This window comes from Pteronotus mesoamericanus, unplaced genomic scaffold (assembly GCF_021234165.1).
Source record: "Pteronotus mesoamericanus isolate MK-2021 breed Mesoamerican mustached bat unplaced genomic scaffold, CSHL_Meso_final contig_130, whole genome shotgun sequence".
Lineage (NCBI taxonomy): Eukaryota > Metazoa > Chordata > Mammalia > Chiroptera > Mormoopidae > Pteronotus > Pteronotus mesoamericanus.
Window position 1 is genome coordinate 13,960,018 of NW_026555060.1, and position 21,670 is coordinate 13,981,687.

General features: G+C 42.2%; 1 protein-coding gene across 1 annotated transcript in view; it reads right to left on the reverse strand.

The window, feature by feature from the left end:
* The window catches only part of GAD2 (glutamate decarboxylase 2), a 78,033-nt gene that overhangs the window by 51,904 nt on the left and 4,459 nt on the right, over positions 1–21,670 (reverse strand). Inside the window, exons 5-8 of the mRNA XM_054592519.1 lie at positions 19,233–19,323; positions 18,565–18,677; positions 14,503–14,618; positions 699–778 (exon numbers count right to left, since the gene is read on the reverse strand). Coding sequence (XP_054448494.1) covers positions 699–778; positions 14,503–14,618; positions 18,565–18,677; positions 19,233–19,323 — 400 coding nt within the window. The remainder of the gene's footprint in view (positions 1–698; positions 779–14,502; positions 14,619–18,564; positions 18,678–19,232; positions 19,324–21,670) is intronic.

Below are 21,670 nucleotides of genomic sequence, written 5' to 3' on the forward strand. Positions count from 1 at the left end.
GCGCATGGGCATTAGGCTGTATCTTTTTCTAGTGCTTTGCAATATGGTGGTCAATCATAAATGCCTGTCCACTAAATTCATATGAATAATAGAGTGGTTGACTGAGTGGCTTCCTTTTAATTTAGAAAAATTTCTTACTCAATGCATTTAATTTTTTATAGGTTCCAGATAATTTACATGAATATCCATAAAGTGCTTTTAAATGTCCCCCACACCTTTTCACAGAGTACCTGTGAGGTATGGGTATCAATTAAAACAAGGATTCCCCTTTGGTTCCAGCACAAAGCTAGTGAATGCCTGGGGTATTTTTTACTCCCTGCTCTCTAAAATGTCCCTCCTTCTGTAATTAGTCCATTAAGTTCACACTGTCCACGGTGCCTACAATGATGACATCATAGTAAATCAGTGCTCAAGCTGCTGGTTGTTGCTTAAGTGTCCTCATGCACCATCTTGGTGCAGCATATTTGGGTTGATTTAACAAAGATTCTGATTCAGTCAAGGGCCATGGAATGCTTCATGGCATTGAGGGACACTGTCCCAGGACTCCAAGCAAGAGTCCCTGTGAAAAAGTAAGTGAGTGGCAGTGGCCAGGATGGTGCAGGTTTGTTGCCCCATGGTCATTGCCTCTTTTGGGACTACAAGGCATATGTGTGGAATATGCAAACTGCTAACCCACAAGGATTCATATTCATGCTCACCTCTCATCACATTTAATCAGAATCACGCTGTCTGTTCCAATGCCCAAGGCTGCAGCTCCTTTCTTGAGGGAAAAATGACTCTGTAAAAAGAGCATATTTGTAATTAGTTGCCTATAAAGTCAAGATCCACTCCCCCAGCTATTATATTTTTTCTTTTCTTCTATTTCTAATCTGTCCCTCCAAAGCCTGGTTTGCTGAGAGTAAAAGGTATCCTTTACTTGGGCTTTAAAAAAATTGTGGTGAAATATACATAACACACAATTACCATCTTAGCCATTTTACATGCACAATTCAGTGACCTTAATATTAATATTGTTGTGTAACCATTGCTACCATCCATTTCCATAACTTTTTTTATCTTGTAAAAGTGGAATTCTGTACCCATGAAACCTGTGAAACTCCTCAATCCTCCCTCTCCCTATCTCCTGGTGACAACTATTCTACTTCCTGTATCTATCAATTTGACTATTCTAGGTACTTCATATAAGTGGAATCATACACCCTTTGTCCTTTTGTGCCTGGCTTATTTCATTGAGCTTAATGTCCTCAAGGTTCTTCCGTGTTGTAATCTTTTTCAGTGCTGGGTCACATGCATTGTATGTCTACATCACACCTTGTTTTTCCTTTAATCCATCAATGGACACAGTTTGCTTATGCCTTTTGGCCATGTGAATACAGGTGCTATGAGCAGAGTGTACAGGTATCTCTTTGAGCCCTTCTTTTCATTCTTTTGGAAATACTCAGAAGTGAATGCTGAATCCTAAGGCAATTCTATTTTTGAGAAATTGTCACATTGTTTTTCACAGCAGCTGCACCATTTTCCACTCCCACCAGCACTGCCCAATGGTTTCAGTTGTTCTATATCTGTTGTTATTTTCTGCTTTGTTGAGGATACTCATTCTGATGGGTGTGGGGTGGTGCGACATTGTGGATTTGCTTTGTATTTCCCCAGTGATTAGTGACACTGAGCATCTTCTCACATGCTTACTATTTGTAGATCTTCTTTGGAGAAATGTCTATACGAGTCCTGTGGCCATTTTTGAATGGGTTTTTTGTTTGTTTGCTTGTTGTTATAGAATTCACTTAGACTTTTAAGAAAAATAGTAGGGCCCTGGAAATTGTAAAAGGGCCTGCTACCTCTGTAAGACAGCTTGCTACCCCAACACAGGGTAATCCAAGCCAATTTTACATACAAGGATAAAGAACACATCGACTGTCTCCATCAGTGTATACATGGCTCCCAGACTTTCAACTTGCTCCTGATAGATTACGCTCAGTTTCTCTCAAGTTCAGTGAAATTGTGTGTGTTCAAGTAAGGGGAGAGATTGCCTTTAAATCCAGCACTTTTTGTCCTAGACATACTGGAGAGGCTATTCGTTGTGCAAATAGGTGACTGCCCAGCCTGGGGTGTGCTCAGGAAGGAGGTGATGATTCCTGGCTTGGGCAGAATATGGTGTGGCAAATGCCACACGGAAAAGGAATCGCCACATTTTCGTGCTCCTGGTTATTGATTCTGGGTAGGAATCACGGGCAATTTGGAAAGCTGAGAGAAGCTAACCTAAGCCCAGCTGTATGTGCTGTGTCTGCCCAGCAGCCTCTTACTATTAACTACAGATCATTAAGCTGTCCAGAAGAGAAGCTGCTGCCTCAATTTACATCACCAAAGGGCTGCTGACTAGAATTTTAAGTTATGGTTCCAGAGTGTACTTTCTCTTTGAATGCCCACTTTTGATTCATCTGAATTCTTAAATATGGAGCATAGGAACTACTAACACATGTGTTTTTAGGGGGTATGTTACATAAGCAAGAGGAAATCAGATTTAAAAGAACAGCAAATAATGTAAACCAGTAAACAAGACACTGAATAGAGGTGTTTATAAAGCCCCGTGTAGCTTGGAAGTAATGAGAAAGGGCCATTAGCCTCATTTTACAACCCCAGAAAGACAAAGTGGACATTAGTTACCAAGATACCTGGGAAGTAGGAGAGAAAGCTTAATTGGGTTTGTAAAGATGCATGTCTCCCCCACTTACGAAAGTGCTTTCTCTTGCTTATTTAGCAGATCCCTGAGTGACCCCCAGAAAAGGAGAAAACAGTACTAAGTCTCACTGCCGGGAGGGCAGAGAACAGAAGAAACAGCTGCCCCACTGAGCAAGCACAAGCTACTCAAATTAGCCCCTCAATGAAGGAGCTCATAAGTGAGCACTAAACTGCCAAATGGCAAATTGGGGATAAGTAAGAGATCTGGTGCACCTGGTCAATGAGAGGAAGTCGGCTTGTCTGGTCTTTAATGAGAAAGAATAGGGATTCTCAAATGAGGAGCAATTAACCAGGATAATTGATCACTGCACCAAATGCTACACACTTAAAGGCAAACACATGCCCAAATAGAAAGCTTAAAGATGGGGAACAAACGTGATATGAGGCATGAAGAAGAGAATTAGGTACCAGACACTGTTTATATTTTCAGGAAAGGGAGCAGAGAAATAGCTAAATGTTGTCCACAAATAGCAAGGGACCCATAAAGAGGAAGGAACTTGAGAGAAAAAGAAAGACTGCCTAATAAGGAAGAAACAGCGAAGACAGCTTAAATGGCCTATCTCTCTGTGCTGGAGAGACAACATGTGCAGAATCACTTTTAATCCTCGGCACCATATTTCATGGAACCACTTGCTGATGAACCAGAGCACAACAGCATCCTGGATGCTGAGGAGCCTGGAGACCAAGCGCCTAGAGAGAGCAGAGGAAATGCGGTGGTGTATGGCCCCGGTGGCCTTGATAGCTAAAGGGCTGTGCCAAGGCAACAGTAAGGGAATGAACTGGCCGCCCTGGGCGGCTTCACAAAGCAGAGCTATGAACAAAAATTGGAAGCTGTAAGGATTCAGACGTGTCTCTTAAACCATCAAGACTGTTGCAATAGTCAGTTCATTAATAAAGTAGCTGGGGAATGAGCTTATGAATGCCCCACTTGCCTTCCCCACCCTGATTTTGAAAAAAATAACAATAGACCTCCTCAGTAGAATCTAGTGCTCATTTAGAACTAAATCGTGTTTTGATTTAAGGGTAGTAGAAGATAAAACCCATATGGTTTTTAATTTATACAAATGAAGATTAATTTCTCTATCTTTAAAAAACAAGGTGTAAGTAATCTAGACACAGGCTACATGATTCAGTTGACATTTAAAACATGTGCAAACAAGTATGGGATTTTATAGTTATAAAATAAATGTAAGTAAAAAAGTAAGCAGGCCTCCTGGGTTTGCATGGGATTTGATTGTCCAAAGTGAGAATGTGTAAAATGAGAGCCCACAGGCATGGGCTCTGCTATTTCATCCAGCCCTGGGACTAGGGGGTGCAAATCAACTCCTTCCTGCTTTATTGGGGACAGCAAATCCTATTTGTCTTTAAAGTTGATGAGAGAGTAAGGGGAATGGTAGACAGTTATGGGACAAACCACTTCAGTCTCTTGACATGCTGGTTTCTCTTCCTCTATTACAATTTAGGCAAGCAGTTTGGAAAGCTGCATCAATTCTTTCAAGCCATTGTTAGTCACACCCAGATATTTAACTGAGACTCAGATTCAACTGCCTAGTAAACCACAGGGCTTCACAGAAATTCTCTTCTAGGCTCAGGGAACACAAAGATTATTAAGACAGCCCTCAGCATCTAGTTATCTTCACCCCTCCATCCCCTACCTTGTGTCCTACCTCTCCTCTTCTTGCTTTCTCTATCTAGTAGTGGTACTGGTTTTGCTGGTCTTCTGTGAGTTGCTAAACTTGTCAATTCTTTCTTCTGGGTCTTAGTATTTGCTGTTTCATTTCTTGGAAAAACCTTTCTCAGATATGTGTATATGGCTCCCTCTCTCATTAAATGTAGATCTCTGTTATGTATCACTTCCACAGAGACCATTTATGACCAGCTAGTGGAATAGCCCACTACCACCCTGTTCTCTCGTCACCATGTGAAATTAAGTATTTATTAGTTTACCCACTCTCTGTCCCCTATTAGAACATAGGCTACATAAGGGCAAAACTTTGTTGTAGCATAGTTAATAAATATTTGTTGAATTTGACCATATTCTCAGAGAACAAATCCAGGGAAATATCTACTATTTGTTGCCATAAACCTCTGACCACAAGTCCCAATGTTGAAGGGCAGCTTTGGTCATTGGGGCTAAATGATAGTGGGCCAAATGGACCTCAATGCCTCTATTCCAAGGTCCATTCTAGAGCAAGTCGAGAGGTCTTTTTGATACCCACCCCAGAAAGCCTGAGATAGGGTCCTTTCCAAGCAGGAAGCAACTGTAGGCCATTCTAAAGAGCCCATCTGCTTAGGGGAAGAAGAAGCAATGAGAGACCTCAAATAAAGAAAAGAGAAAGAAAACACTAGGTTGGAAATATCAGCTCTTAACTCTGCTGACATTTTATCAAAAGCTTTATCTTTTTTCTCTAAGATCTGTCAGTTGTCCTTGGACTTGCTCCTTTCATGCCAGTACCTCCCCCCATTCTCCTTGAGAGTGGAGTGAATGGAGTGTGTGTGAGAGAACACTGAGCAGAATGAATGGATTGCACATCATCATACATCCAGGACCCCCAACCAGTAAATCTTGAAGCCCAACCTATGACGGAACTGGAGTCTACTATTTTGACTCCTTCCCCTGTCTTGGATCCCCTTCCTCCCATTTGCAATTGCAGGACCAACAATTATCACTTATTTACCAGCTTCTTTGCCTCCCTCCCACGTACCCATTGGTTTTCCTCAAATATATATGGGATTTGAGGGAAATGATAACCCCATTTGTCAGAGAGACTGGTAGCCCTTATTTTTGCTTCTATTCATCAGATGGCATAAAAGAGCTTCCTGCTTCTTAAAGAATTAAAGAAATGCTTTAAGAAGCACTTGATTTACAAAGAAGTTCATACTCTGTGAGACTGCCTCAGTGATTTCTAATTATTATGATTTGGAGAGGAGGGGGTCACCCAGCCATGTTCTTAGATACCCTGTGAGTCAGAGGTGATATGGATGTGCACATAAGGCATTTCTGTGAAGCTGCTACCCTATTACTCACACTTAATTCTATAGTTTAAAGTATTCCCACTGTTAGCTTTTGTCCAAAGAATGTGTTAAAAGATCCTGGTATATCCCACGCTTAAGTTGACACAAAAAGAGATCCAAGGATATTTGGTGTCAAATATGAACACAGCACTGAGCATGTCACAATGATCACTCAATCGAAAGCTATTATTTCCATGACTTAAGCATCCTGAGAAGAGTGAAATGAAAATGTTTATGGAAAGAGGTCATTTGAAGGTCTTAGAATGTACACAAACTCACCCACTCCAGGATTCACCACTGGGGCAGAAGCTGGAAGGTTGCTAGTCACACGTGAGAAGGGGGTGAAGTGGCTGGAAACGGCTGAGTGCAGGGTGAACTGTCAGAAGCCAGGCAGCATCATTGTTCCCTGGAGGAGATCTTCCCACACAGCCACAAAAAGGTGAAACGGGTTGCCCCGCCCTAGCAATTATCTCAGGTTCCACCTTACACAGTTTATAGGTGTCTTTTCTCCATAGGCCATGCTACTAAGGGGGTAAAAGCAGCTCTACTTAATAAACGGAAACACAGGGAGGCTGCTAAATTGAGGAGACAAGGAAATATGGTCCAAATGAAAGAACAAAACAAAACCCCAGAAAAAGAACTAAGCAAAATGGAGATAGCCAACCTATCAGATGCAAAGTTCAAAACATTGGTGATCAGGATGCTCAGAAAACTCCTTGAATATGGCAAAAAAATAAAGAAAGAAATGAAAGTCACACTAAGTGAAATAAAGAATAATCCACAGGAAACTAACAGAGGAGGGAAAGAAGCTGGGATTCAAACCAATGATTTGGAACATAAGGGAGGGATAAACATTCAACCAGAACAAAAAGAAGAAACAAGATTTCAAAAAAATGAGGATAGGCTGAGGAACATCTGGGACACCTCCAAATGTGTCAACATCTGAATCAAAGGGATGCCAGAAGGAGAAGAGAAAGAGCAAGAAACTAAAAACTTATTTGAAAAAAATAATGAAAGAAAACTTTTGTAATTGGCTAAGGAAGTAGATACACAAGTCCAGGAAGCACAGAGAATCCCAAACAAGTTGGACCCAAAGAGGAACACACCAAGGCACATCATAATTAAAATGCCAAAGTTTAAAGATAAAGAGAGAATCTTAAAAGCAGCAAGAGAAAAGCAGACAATTATCTATAAAGGAGTTCCCATAAGACAATCAGTGGATTCTTCAAAAGGAACTTTGCAGGCTAGAAGAGACTGGCAAGAAGTATTCAAAATGATGAAAAGCAAGGACTTACAACCTAGATTACTTTATCCAGCAAAACTATCATTTAGAATAGAAGGGCAGATGAAGTGCTTCCCAGGCATGGTAAAGCTAAAGGACTTTATTACCACCAAACCATTATTATAGGAAATGTTAAAGGGATGTATTTAAGAAAAAGAAGACCAAAACCATGAACATTAAAAAGGCAACAAATTCACAACTATTAACAACTGAATCTAAAAAACAAAAAAAAAAACTAAGTAAACAACCAGAAGAGAATCATAGATGTGGAAATCATTTGGAGGGTTATCAGCTGGGAAGGGGAAGAGAGAGAATGGGGAAATGGTGCAGGGATGAAGAAGCATAACTGGTAGGAACAAAATAGACAGGGGAAGTTAAGAATAGCATAGGAAATGGAGAAACCAAAGAATTTACATGCTTGACCCATGGACATGAACTAAAGGGGGGATTGCTGGAGTGAATGGGTGTACCAGACAGAGAGGGGACAAAGTTGGGAAAAAATTGGGACAACTGTAATAGCATAATCAATAAAATATACTTTAAAAAAAGAAAGAGGTCATTTGAGACAAAATGATCTGAGTTAGATCATTTTATTGATCTGGTTTTATTTAGTTAAGTTAGCTACCATAAAATCAGCGGCAGTGATGAGTTCCTCTGTCAGCAGAGTTGTTATGGTAAGTGTAGCTACAGAATGTGAAGTCTCTACAGATCACCTGGCATCCACAGATGTGTCCCTTCTTATTCTCCTATCGTCTTACCAACTGAGAAACCATTCTTAAGTCTCCCTAGTTTCCTCAAGCAGAATTTTGAAATCCTCAGACAAAATTAATGTCAATTACTTTATGTCTTAAACTAAACATATGCCCTAAAGAGTAGGGACCCCTAACCCCAGGGCCACAGGCTGCTAGCATGCGAGGCCTGTTAGGAATCGGGCTGCACAGCAGGAGGTAAGCAGCTCTACTTCCTGTCTCCTCGCCACCTCCAGTCTGTGGATGCCGCTTGCATTGCCACCAGCGCTCTGCCTCCTCTACCCGCCCCCACAAACCCCAGGTCTGTGAAAAAATGTATTTTCACAAAACCAGTCCCTGGTGCCACAAAAGTTGGGGACTGCTGCTATAGAGTAACAATACAAGTAATACTAGAGTTTTAAACTCTCTTAAGTCTGTAAATTCTTGAGTATTCTTCTGGTGTCTTGGGAGAGAGGCCATATCCATCTTAAGGAAATAATTTGCCCCCAGATATATCACCAGGCATGTCACTGCCTTCCCTGCTGCCTCTATCTTTTTTTTAAAAAATCTTATTTATTTATTTTTAGAGAAAAGGACAGAGAGAGGGAGAAAAACATCAGTGTGTGGTTGCCTCTCAAGTGCCTCCACCTGGGAACCTGGCCCACAACCCAGGCATGTGCCCTGATTGGGAATCAAACCAGTGACCCTTTGAATCACAGGCCAGTGCTCAATCTGCTGAGCCACACCAGCCAGGGTGCCATCTTGCCTCCAGGGTGGACTCAACTCTTTCCCATGTAGAGGCTGGTTATAATAGCAATGTTAGTTAGCAGCCATTGGTGGAGTACTTACTGAAGGTCTGGCACTGTGCTCTACCCCTTGACATGTATAATCTCACTTCATCCTCCAACAGCTATGTGAGCTGGGTATTACAATTTTCATTTTAGTTTTTTCACCCCTTTGAAAAGACATCATGTTTATTCTATTACAGTTGTCTCAATTTTTCCCCCTTTGCCCTCCTCCACCCATCCCACTGCTCTCCTACCCCACCCCCACAATCAATTCCCACACTGTTTTCCATGTCCATGGGTCAATCATACAAATAATTTCCATTTTATAGACAAGGAAGAAATAAGTAGCTACTCTGAGGTCATGTCCTGGGAGGTGGCAGAGCAGGGCCTGCCATCATTTCTAGTCACTTCCATAGCTTATGGGCTTTATCCATTAACCTAAAGAAAAACAAATCTATCTAGTTATTCCTGACCTGGCACTCAGAGCAAGGGAGTCATTCACCCAATATGGAATGTGATCTCAGGGACACTGGAAAGGGGACATCCCCTCCTTGTCCTTCCCGTCTCCCCCAGTACGAGTGTTCCCCAAGAGCAGGCACTGGGTCTGTTGTGTTCACTGCTGTCTCCCTGGGCCTCAAGCAATGTCTGGCCCACAGCATCACTGAGCAGAGGAAGGAAGGAATAGAGAAAATGTCTCACTGGCCAGTGCCTGAACTTGTGCCTCATTAGCTCATTTCTTTGTCTCCTATTACATTGGAAATGTCCCCAGGAAAGGCAACACTTAGGTTTCACAGTCATTGGCATGTCTCTCAGGTTTTTTCCTGAGAGGAGGTTATACTGGGATTGAGTAGAGGAGAAAATAGCACAGGGGAGATGAGTGCCTTGAAGTGAAAAGGAGGCAGAGCAGGGGATGCTAAAGGTTCACGGAATTTGGCTCACAATTCACTTACTGAAAGTTTGGTTAAGCTAATCTCTACCTAAGGGAATCTGTCTAATGGGAATCATTGTATGGAAGCTGTCTTTTTCCAAGCTGCCTGGGTTGCCATTAGGGTTATTTTTTTTTATTTTTTTTTTTAAATCAAAGACACCTATTTTGGGAATTGAAACCCTTTCAAATAGTATTGTTACGTGAAAAACATGTTTCCAAAGCAATTATGAAAATCACCTCCCCAAAGAAGTGGGCTTAGGCCGTGAGGGGCCGCAGCAGAGTGTTGGTGCCTGGTCCCAGGTGACGTGGACACGAACTGGGCAGGCCTGTGAAGAGCTGAGTGAGTTAGTTGTGGTGATTGGCCTGAAAGATCCCAGTGTTTGTTCTGATTATGAAGAACATTTTTCCTTGATGCAATTATGCTGTTTCATTGAAACTATTTCTGGCAAATCTTGTGTCACATGAGGAAATAAGAGGTATTTGAAATTAAGCTTGTGGTTGGGTTTTTCAGAGGAGAGAGAGAGAATGGGGTGGGGAGAGAGATATATGAACTATATAGCTGGAATCTTAGCTTCTCTCTAAACCTACATTCATTAAAGAACCTAAAACTCAGATTATTTTTTGCCAAGTTTTCTGTCACTAAAGATCTTTGAAAGTGAGGAGATTCCAACAAAGAAAGAGTATTGGACCAGATGATCTCTAAGAGCCTTTTCATTTCTGAGATTTTGTGATTCTATATTTTGGAGGAAAATAATCTTGGAACTTTTCACTCAGAGCTTCCATGCTTTCTCTTTTTTAAACTCAGTGATTTATTTATGTCTTCTAATGTTCTTCATAACAATACTATTCATTTAATTTAGTCCTATTCAAAATTTCAAGGAAACAGTTTTATTTGAACAAATGAAATTTTAATATGTTGCCCTACTTCTAAGCTAGAGAAAGTTCTAGTCTATTTTGGTGGACAGAAAAGAAATGGGTAGCTTTGGTGGAGTGCCACAGAGAGAGTGACAGGTTATTTAGAAAATAAAAGATGACCTTTCCCTTCCTAAATGTGTGAAGTTTCTGGTTCAGTATTGGAAGACAAAGTTTCTCAATACCATTTCCATCTCTTTGCTCTAAACATGTCAAGTTGTTAACTCAATATTCAGAACAGAAGAAAGGGAAGAAACTTGAGCAGGTTCAATAGATCAGGAAATTACATTAGCACTAGAATAACTAACATGGGGAAAACAAGATTTGAGAAAAGGCACTACAAGTGAGTGTAGATCAGCCACCCAGAGAGTGGTGTTCAGGTGATTCTGTCCATCAGTTGAAAGAACAGTATTGGGACCATTGGGAAACTGCGGCTCTAGACCTAACTCTCCCACTAAATGGACATGAAACCTTGGGCAAAGCATCTTCCACCTCCAGCACTTGGATTCTTTCTTTTTTGTTTTTTAAAAAGATTTTACTTATTTTTTGAGAGAGGGGAAGGGAGGGAGACAGAGAGGGAGAGAAACATCAATCAGTTGCCTCTCACATGTCCCCAGCTGGAGACCTGGCCCACAACCCAGGCGTGTGCCTTGACCAGGAATTGAACCAGCGACATTTTGGTTTGAGGAAATGACGCCCGGCCCACTGAGCCACCACATCAGTCAGGGCCGGGGCTTGGTTTCTTTGTATATAAAACAAAGATTTTGTTTTGTTTAAGTACCTCACGTTTATGTAGATTTCCTATGTCCCAGGCACTGAGGTAAGTGTCTTACAAGGCTCTTGTTTTGATTCTCCAAAAGCTGTGGGCTTTCAAAACTCTCAAAAAACATAAAGAGAAAACACTTGGAGCAGCTTCTCCCTCTCCTCACTGGGCCCACACAGAAGCTCATCCGCCACCCTTTCTTTCTGCAGGTCAAATAATTCGGAAAAGAAACCTCCATGCAAAGATGCAAATTGGTCTGGAGAAAAGGCATTTGAGGCATGACTTGGTAATTTTCTTTCTTCAGCCTATGGAGATCTATTTCTAGGGCTGGTAGAAGCGTGGGGATTGTAAAATCTGAAAGGACTAGGGGAATATATAGCTTGGTCTGAAGCCTGGAGGAGATGCCCTAAATGACAGAGGGAATGGAATGGCCCTGGGGTATGGACCCAAAGGGAATTAGACATGGGGGTCAAGTTACCTCTTAACCTAGAGCTTTAAGGTGGCAATTACATTTAAGGGCGCAGCTGTCCAGAATGATGTGGATTGAGTGTTCAAGGAGACATAGGAGTTCTTTCAGTAAACTCTGAAAACCCCCTCCAGCCCAGCCCTGTGAGATAAGGAAGAGACTTTTTGTTTTTTGGGGTTTTTTTTTGTTTCACCAGTGTTGGGGGGAGAGGTAAAAATCTAGCATCACCTTTGCATTAAGAAAGCGCTTAGTGGAAATTTGATTTGGGGTGGTAGAAAATGTTAAGTCAATTGATGAACTGCTCTGTACAAATTTTTGAGGCTGAATCTTTTAATCTGGCTTCTACATTGGTAATCAAGGCAGGGACCTCACTGGTCTGGGAGTCAGGAAATCCATTTTCTTGGCTCTGCCTACATAGCTAACTATGGCCTCTTCATTTTTAAAATACTGATAATGATTACTGTTCTGCCCGTCCCACAAGATTGTTGTGAGACTTAAATGAGCTAATGTATATTGGAAGTGTTTGGAAACGGTCAAATAGTTATTAGACATAACTATGCATAAGATATATTATACATTAGAACAACAGTTCGTTTGTCAAAAATAAGCCTGCAGTTAAAACCAGTTAGTATTTTAGGGCAGGTTTATAATTCAAATGCTCTTTCATAATTATGTATTTGGATAGAGATCCAGGAAAGAGGAGGGAGAATGAAAGGGTTGTTGTATAACTGAATTACCTTTGTTTCTCTTAGAAATGAAGAACTAGTCTAAGTTTGCAATATCAAGAAAATAAAGCATAGCAAAGTTATTCCCAGGCCACATGACCTGAACTTCTTGGGTAAGGTTAAGTCAATTTGTGTGAAGCTTGAGCCCAAGAAACTAAGCAGAAACCAGAGAGCACAGGGAAGCTTGCTGGTTGACCAATCTCATATCAGATTGTGCAATCAGCCCTGAAGCCGAAAGAAAAAATACCCCATATAAGATCAGGAATTTTTCAGACTGTGAATATAGTACCATTTAACTATGCAGGGGTCCAAATCCATTGCAGGGAAGCAGAAATTAGGAAAAAAATTGTGTCATGTTTTTCTACCCTTGGAGAAGCTGAGAGATGAAATTTAGCTGATGGTGGAGGTACAAGACCTAGGAAGTTGAATAATGCCTCCCTGTACAAAGATGCCCATAGCCAGTTCCTGAAACCTGGGAAAGTATTATCTTCCATGGCAAAGGGGACCTTATGTGATTAAAATAAGGGTCTTGAGATGAGAGATTATCCTGGGTTATCCGGGTAGATAGACCCAAGTAATCACAAGGGTCCTTACAAAGGAAAGAAGGGATAGGAGAGTCGGAGCCAGAGAAGGAGTTTTGGTGATGGAAACAGAGGTCAGAGAGAGAGAGAGATCTGAAGATACTCCATGCTTGGAAGATGGAAGAAGGGGCCATGAGCCAAGAAAGGTAAGTGAGCTCTAGAGGCTGCAAAAGACAAGGAAAACGGTTCTCCCCTACAGTCACCAGATGGAACCTGGCCCTGCCTCATCCATGTTAGATTTCCGACCTCCAGAATGGTAATATAATGCAGTCATGTTGTTTTAAGCCACTAAGTTTGTAGTAAACATGACTGAAAACAAGATGCTAAAGACAATTTGTTAGCATAAATCATTAGTTTCCTTTGATTCCATGGCTACGGCTGTGGTTATGAATTGTACTCACTGGCTTCCAACCTGTACTTGCCCCTTGTTTCCATGTTATAAACACCCCCTCCCCACACACCCCACCTAAAACATAAAAAGAAAAGTCCCACTGAAGACCTGAGGCCCACTGTGATTTCCTGCTTCTCCTGACAAACATCTCTTTCAGGAGCTTCTAATTTCCCTATAGACCCCACTCCTCCCTCTCCATTTCATTTTTCCCCTACCATCCAAGGGCTTCTTGATCTTCCAGGCAGTTGTTTCCCAGACTCTAGACTGTTTTGAGGCAAGGTTCTAAAAGAACAATGTTAGGACTTAGACAGCAGGCGATGCTTATCTAGCACCTTCAGAACAGTCTTGTTCACTGTAAGGTCCTGTGTGGTGGAGAGTTCTGTACCAAAATGATGCTCCCACAGCTCTAGTGTGGCTTTGAGTTTGTGTCTGCTTTACCTTGGCATGTGAGAGAAAGCTGGCAGCCTAGCAGGGCTGTTAGCTCCACATATGTGAACAGGATTGGTCACTGTTTCAATGCCTCCTTGGTAGTAGGGAGAATGGCATTAGCTCTTTGAAAATGGAAGAAATGTGAAATGCTATTTCCTGGCATTCAAGATGGGAGGCCTGAGCTCTCAGCATCCTGTCTGGCCAGCAGTTTGTGGTAGATAGGAGCCTGTGATTGGCTGAGACAGATCTGGTCCAGAGATCAACTATGACAGATCATTATGCCATTTCTCTACAGTGATAAAACCTCTGGTTAAGTCTGCCAAGGGTTAATATTAAGTGGTTCAATACACCATGAGGGTAGAATATATTATCAGAATTTTTAAACACAAAGACTGATTCGACAAGGTACTTTGGAGTTTTGAGTTACGTAGGCACAGTATAGATAGTCCAAATTAGTTCTTACTCACTCTGCTTTTGCTCCTTATACCCTTCCCCCAATATACAACATTATTGCTAAAGAATGAACTGTAGGACCTGCAGATAAAAACATCCTGCTTTCTCATTGAGAGTTTTCCTGAATTTCAAAGAGAAAGGAGTTCACCCTTTTGTACCACTCAACTCTCCTCTCCCCTCATTCTTTTCTAAGAGTTATCTTCTGGAAAGAGAACCTCTAGGGATAACACATTTCCAAATGATCATCCCTTCAACCGGGCTTTACAGAATATAACCTTAAACTTGGAAAGAATAGAAACACGTACATGCTCAGATGTGAAGGCAATGAGCCTGGGAACAGCAGCCATTCCTTTCTCCTTGACTTCTGGGAACATCTTAAAGCGCGCAATCAGCATGGCATACATGTTAGATATGGCACCACCTAAAGTGCACAGCAACACAGTTAAATTTTCTAGTTATTATCAACATCATTTCACATGCAAGCCACATTCCTATTTCCCTGACTTAGAGTCCTCCTTGGACACAGGAGAACACCCTCTTATTGGCTATCCTTGCACTGAATCCTCAGACTCAGGCACTAGCTAAGAGAGTCCAGAAAAGGAGCTTTGGGCCCGACCACAGGGTGGACGTTCCCCCTCCACACCCATCTCTGTCACTAAGGGGAACTACAATCCATTTTGCTCTTATCGGGAGCACTTTGAAGAAGCTGTTGAGAACTGAGAAAGCGTTGCCCTCCTCCCCAACTTGCAAATGTGGTCATTCTGCATCAGGCCTAGGAAAATCTCACTTATAGCCTCATGTAGTTGACTTCTTTCTTTTCATCACAGCTCACATACTTTGCACTTGAACTGCGACAAATTAGTTGCTGTTAGTGAAGTAGACCGTTAATCAACAATTATTTCATATAAACCCATCTCATCATAGTCATTTATTAATTCCCCCTAAACAGTTTTTCCCTCTTAAATATATCATTAAAATATAATCATAAGAGTTAACAAAATCTTACTTTATAATTATAGGAAGGCATGCAACTAAGGGAATTTAAAGTTCATATTAAATTATTTTTCCTGTGTGATCCTATCATTGTCAAGGATTTCATACAATAAAATGTATATCTAATAAAGAGAGTTTTATTTGATAAGCAAGGATTTTAGAAAGTTTAGGATTTTTGTTATTCAGGAAAAAGACAGATTGTGAAGCATGCAAATGGATATGCTGACATGGAAGTCATGAGATCATGAGGCAGAGTAAAGGTACTATCTCCCCTCTTCACCCAAAGAGGGACACGCCCTGGCCCTGCCATTATGTGAGTACTTTGAGTTCCCTGCTCACGTGGCTGAGGAGCAGACAGGCTCGCTATACCTAGTCGAAGGGCCCGCATGAGCACGATCTTTGCCTCATGAACCCTGGCTCTGACACCAGCAGGCAGCCTGACGCAGAACAGTCATCAACTAGATCCTGGCCCTGCCATCAGTCAAAATGAGGACGACTCCTACTGCTTCTGGACCCCAGAGACATGGGACAAGCAAAATCTAGGTCAGACCTGCTCTGAGCAGACACCCTGTCTAAAAGTCTGACTGCGTAGGATGCTATTGGGAAATGGAGCAGCTCTTAAAGGAACTTGCCCTCTAGCTATGGTTTCTCGGTCCTGGCACTTAATGATATTTGGGGGGGCTTTCCTGAGCATTGTAGGGTGCCTAGCAGTATCCATGGCCTCCACCCAACAGAAGCTAGCAGCACTATGTTTCCCCAGAGTGACAGTCAGAAATGTTTCCAGACATTGTCAAAAATTGGGGGCAAAATTCTCCTGTTGAGAGCCACTGCCCTGTTCTTTTCAGACAGGCTGGGGAGAAGGAGAGCAGAAGGCAAGAGAAGATGTACACAAAGAAAGTGCATTTCACAGGACTCTTATCCAAAGAGCTTCTGGCTCTGCCTTCCCTCTCTTTGTTTTGCACTTGGTTGTTCTCTGCCTGAGGGTCCAGCAGCCCTGGGAGGGATGAAAATGCTCCTGGGCCCTGGACAGCGCAGAGCAAAGGCAGGAGGACAGATGCGCACTTATTGTCCATGAATCTTCCCAAAAAAGGGTACAAAAGCAAGCCCCGAGTCATACTGAGAAGCCTGTAGATAGGAATAGGTCTGCGATTAAGCCAAGCCTTCCTTCCTTCCCCCTCAGGCCTTCATGACTTGCTGAGCAGTGAGGAGTGCTCAGTTCTCTCTGGCCGTGAGCACAGGTGGCATCACGTAAACGGATTTTTTTCTAGATGTCCCAAAGGGCTTTCCATGAAGCATGAAACCTCTGGATGTTATGGATGGAGGTGTAAGGCAAACAGCTGAGCTATATATTCAGCTACAAACCTAACTCTTCATGCTTAGTCCCAGGCAACGGGACTTTGAGACCTCAGCCATGTAATATATGTGATTTCCCCTTATCCTCACCCTTTAAATCATAAAATCCTTTACTCCAGGAATAAGGCTGACTGCTGCCTAAAAAGGCATCTGTTAGAGATTAAGGATGTTATCAACCTTTCCTCTGTAATGTGTATAGACAGCAGAGAAGAAACAGATTGCCAATGGCCTTTCTTTCTGTCCCCTCCCCACTTTGCAGTGTCTACACTATATTGTAACGTGTCATCTATGACTTCTTCCATTTTGGGTCTTTAGGGTCCAAGAAAGAAGCCTTGTTATCACACTTAAGTGTTATCTACCTGCTTCTCTTAATCATTCCCTGTCACCGATGAGGGCATCTGGGAAGCCCTTAGTCCATACCTGGCTTAGCAGAACTGCCAGAGGATGCTTTCTCTCGGTGTGTATTTTCTGGGGCAGGTGGGTTCCAAGACCAGCTGGGTAAATTAGGCCTGCCCCAAGCCCCTTTAGTCAAATAGTTAGGGTCTCTAGGAGCAATGTTCTCTCCTTCCTCTTGGGAGTCATTAAAACGTAGCCCAGCATGCTCCTGGCCCCCTCCCTCAGAGACAGCTCAGTCACACAACCAGCTTAACAGATGGAGGAAGAATACAGGCAGAAGTGATGCTGATTTCTGAACCCTATCTAATTGTTCATGAAAAATACCCTAAACCTTAAGAGCATCAGTTCCAGGCAATAATGGCAAAGTTCCCTCAATAGGGGATGCTTTTTCCACAGAAAAACTAAGTGCTAAGTCCCTTACAAAATAAAGGCTAGTTTAAAATTTATCACAGCTGGTGTTCAATGACTTAAAAAGAAAAGGCTAATTTTCCCTACAATTTAACTAATAGGTTTTCCTTCAGCACCTGAAAAAAAATGTACTATATCTTTAAAAACATAAAATAAAACATCAGATAAAGCTGCTTGATTCAAGTTCTGGCCTTGAGGCCACTGTTGCTTGTTGATCATGTCTTCTTTCCACCTGTCTTTTATTTTACCTCTCCCTCATCATTCCCTTGTCTTTGTAGATTTGCTGAAGAGAGATCGTGATGCGGCCTTCGCTGGGCCTGGCGCAATGGCAGGTGTGGCGCTGGCTCGCTGCACTGAGCCCTAGGGGAGTGCCCACCCCGTTATGATGACCTGCTTCCTGCCGCTGATGAGATGGGATCTGCACACCAGGTTTCTTTTCCACGGGTCAGTGACTCTTTTCTCACTGCCTGTCCAACTCCTGTTTCTTCTCTGCATTGAACCAAGGTCACAGACATGCCCGGAACCGAGGGCAGGGCTCCATTTCAGTTTGATTCTCTTGACTGGAAGAGGTGTAAATAATAGAGCTTAGAATGCAGTGGTGGGTGATAAAAGGCAGATGGAAGAGAATGAATGGTGTGATAAAGAAGAGAAGGAATGAGAACATTCTTGAAGAAATCATCACCTTCTCTTTGAGCTCTAACAAACTGTCTCCTGAGGCACTCTCTGCCCTCCTTGAAATTAGTGTAAATCGGCTTCTCTGCTTGTTGCTTGAAAGGGACAAGGTACTTAGGATCTATTAAGTAGATCTGCCTGTCATGCACTCTCAAACAGAAAATGCTTTATTAAAAGAGGCTGCTACCCTTTTCCTTTCTTTAGTTCTGGGAAGAGAATGGAGAGTGAATTCTTTTATTATGAATCGGTTTTTTTTGTTCTACATGATGCACACATCCTGTGTGTGGGATCCCAGTAGAAGTACAGGGCAAATATCATCTTTGTTCATGGGCTTTTGGAACACAAATAACTAATGTTCAAGCATGGGGTAGCCAGTTGGAGGCATGGTCAATGGTCATGTGCTTAATGACACTTTCTCTTTTGATCAATATACAACCTATTTAACCTAAGCAGAAATACAGACTAGATAGTTAAGATTCCCTTGGTTCCTAATGGGACATTGTATACCAGAAGAAAGAAACACAAAGAAAAGTTGAAATATATACCCGGAGAAAATATCCCGTCGCCAGAGCCCCCTGGCCAGCCAATGATTTCTCTCATTTTCTTCAGTGTGACGTACTCCAAAAGCACAAACACTGGAGCAATTTCATAGGTGAACCTGAAACATAGTAATTAATCGCCATATTTTACGTATGTAACTCAAAGAAATAATTCACCATTACAATATCTACAGAACCACTTCCTTTTTCAAACTCTACATTCACAAAAGTTATGATTATACATTAAGCAGGGAGAAAATTGTCTCCTAAAAGGTTTCTTCATTTTTGTATATTCATAAAGTGAAGAGCTTCAATTATTGGCTTAGCGTACAAGGGCCATTTAGCATATTGAATAAATAAAGAACATTACTGTGTAACACTATTTAAAAGACAACATCTAGTCTCATTTCTCTTTTATAATATACGTAATTATGTACTCCAAATACAAAAGAAGTCCTTTTTGTGTTTAAAAAACATTGTGTAGTTTTGCATGAAAATTTTATCAGGACTATATCCTATTAAGCTGGGGTGAACAGCAAAGTACGGCTGACGGCCAAGTAACTATTTTAGGAGCTACTTAATAAAAGAGATTTTCATTTAAGAGATAGGATAAAGAGTATGGAATCTCACTAATGATTATCCTGGATTACACAAAAACACATTTAACTACTTACATGTTAGTGTTTGCAGTTGATGTCAGCCAGTCTGCTGCCAATCCAACCATATCCAGTCCAGTGGAGAGTTGATTAAAATATCTGGGATGCCCTGAATAAAATGGAATACCAGAATCAGGACTTTAACCAAGGAAAATAAATGCCTCTCAGACACATAATTTTTTGAGCTAAAGAACCTCAAAAGATCCGTCAGTAATAGGACATCCATATTCAGAACCCAACAGGTACGCACGCTGCACACCCCTGACCTCAAGGAATATTTCCTCTAACAAAGATTGTTTTGGATCTTTGGTACTTCTTAAAGCACACTCTAAAAATCATACTTTAAATGGTCCCTATTAAAAAGAACAAATGTGGTCTGCAAGGTGGACGCTGGCTTATTTCTATCATTCTTTCATTATATTTGCAAACTAAAGTGCCAGTGCTGTCCAAGGCTATTCAAAGACAGGCTTTTCTTGTTTACACTCATGCTGCTAAAAATCCATTTCTGTTGAAGCTGCTCTGAAATCAGTCATTCCATGACATCCTCCAGGCATGCCAGCATTCATAATAATATCAGTGACAAATGGCCGATGATTACAAAAGACAAGGCAAAAATGAGAAAATAGGACATTCTGTTGAATGATTTATCTTGGATTCAAAAGGTGATGATTTTCTAAAGATGGTATGGGCAAACCTAATTCTTGCCAATTCTTTTCTGTCCCAATATTTAAGTATAAACAACAGAATTCTGTCATAGCTGCAGTTTAAAATAAAGCTGAATACAGTCAATATCACTGTCTTGTCAACAAGATATGTGAAGATATAGTCAATGGACTAATCAGACCATTAGCAAGACTTATCTAATTAATTTCTGGATTTCTCTAAGTCTCTCTAAAGGGGTTGACATCCAAATACTCCTGAGGCTATTATTTTAAATGTGATGGTAAGTATCTCATTAAAATTCCTCTTCCTTATCTTGCCCCATAAAAGCCTATCTATAAATCTTGCCCCCCCCAAAGACTATCTGTAAATTAGCAGCAAAATTTGGGAAGATGAACAATTATGGAAATAGCATCTGATAAAAAGGCACCTGCCACTTCCTGGACACCTGTCTGAAGCCTGGGGATGTGAGTCTCTCTTGCCAGCATGGGCAAAACAAGATAAAGGTAGGCAGTGGGGAAAGCAGGGACAAAAGTCAACACACAGCTTATCTCTAGGACTGGAGTGCTCTCTTATCAGCATCCGGCATGTGGCTAGACAATTAGACGCTGAGAAAAGATAGGAGCCGGGAAAGAAAGGAGCACATTTGAAAGAGATTGGGTTTTGTGAAGCTCTCAAACCCGATCCCGCCATTGTTTTACCTCCCATGGCCTTGCACAGTGTTCGTCTATCTTTTTTGCTCTTTTCCAGGCCCTCTGATGCTGACCCTGTCAGTTTATGCGTCCACAGAAAGGGAAAAAGCCTTCGTTGCTGGCCCCGCTGCCGCCGCCGCCGCCTGTCTGGAACAACCCTCCGCTCCTCTCTGCCTCATTGACTCCCCATTTCATTAGCGCTCACAGCTGAAATCATAGCCCTCCTCTCCCTCCTGGTGCCCCTGCATTTCTCTTCCTTAAGCCATTTCCTTAGAGCGAGAAAATTAATAAGGATTAGTGAATCTATCCATTAATCTGCTCTCACAACTCATGTGCATTTTCTCCGTGAATCTGGTGTCCACTGTCACACACTATTGAACTCTATGGAAACTTTGGCATGAAAGCCTCTGCAGAGAGGGATTCCAAGGCCTGTGTCCTGGCCCAGGGTGTCAAAAGGCCATTCCCCACTGATGACTGCTTTGGGGAAACTGTAGAATCCAGTCTGATGCTTCAGTGGCCTGTCTCTGTTTTTTTGACCTTGCTCTCCCATTACACCTGGGCTTCCTCAAATTTTTCATTCACTGATAAGGATGTGCAGATACAGAGGGAGACAGATGGACCGGTCAGAAAAACATGACCTCTCGATTTCTGCAGAAATATTATTTTGCTTCCTTCGCATGATTCCTACAAGTTGCAGGGGAATCGGGGCAGGGCTCTCTGAGAGAAAGGGTGTGAGAGACCTGCCTTGGAGCTCGCCCGCTGTCCCGGCAGCCCTGGCATCCAGCCGCGGCCGCCGCCCCGCCGGGCCCTGTGCTGCCTGGGCCGCGAGGCTCTGCGCCAGGAATCCCGTGGCCACCGCAGCGGGAGCGCCGGGGAGACAGCGAGTTTGAAAGGTGAGATTACAACCTCTCCCAGCTCTAGAACGACCTTTGCAGATTAGCAAAAGAGAGCCCGGAAGGATGCAGAGACTGCTTGTTCATAATCAGCTGGGGAGGGGCCGAGGTCCTCCAAACTGCTCTATTTGCTCTGGCGACGTGCACCCAGGGACGGCCTCACTTACTGACGTTTCAATTCCTTTGTCTGGTGGTTTGGTTAAAAGACTCA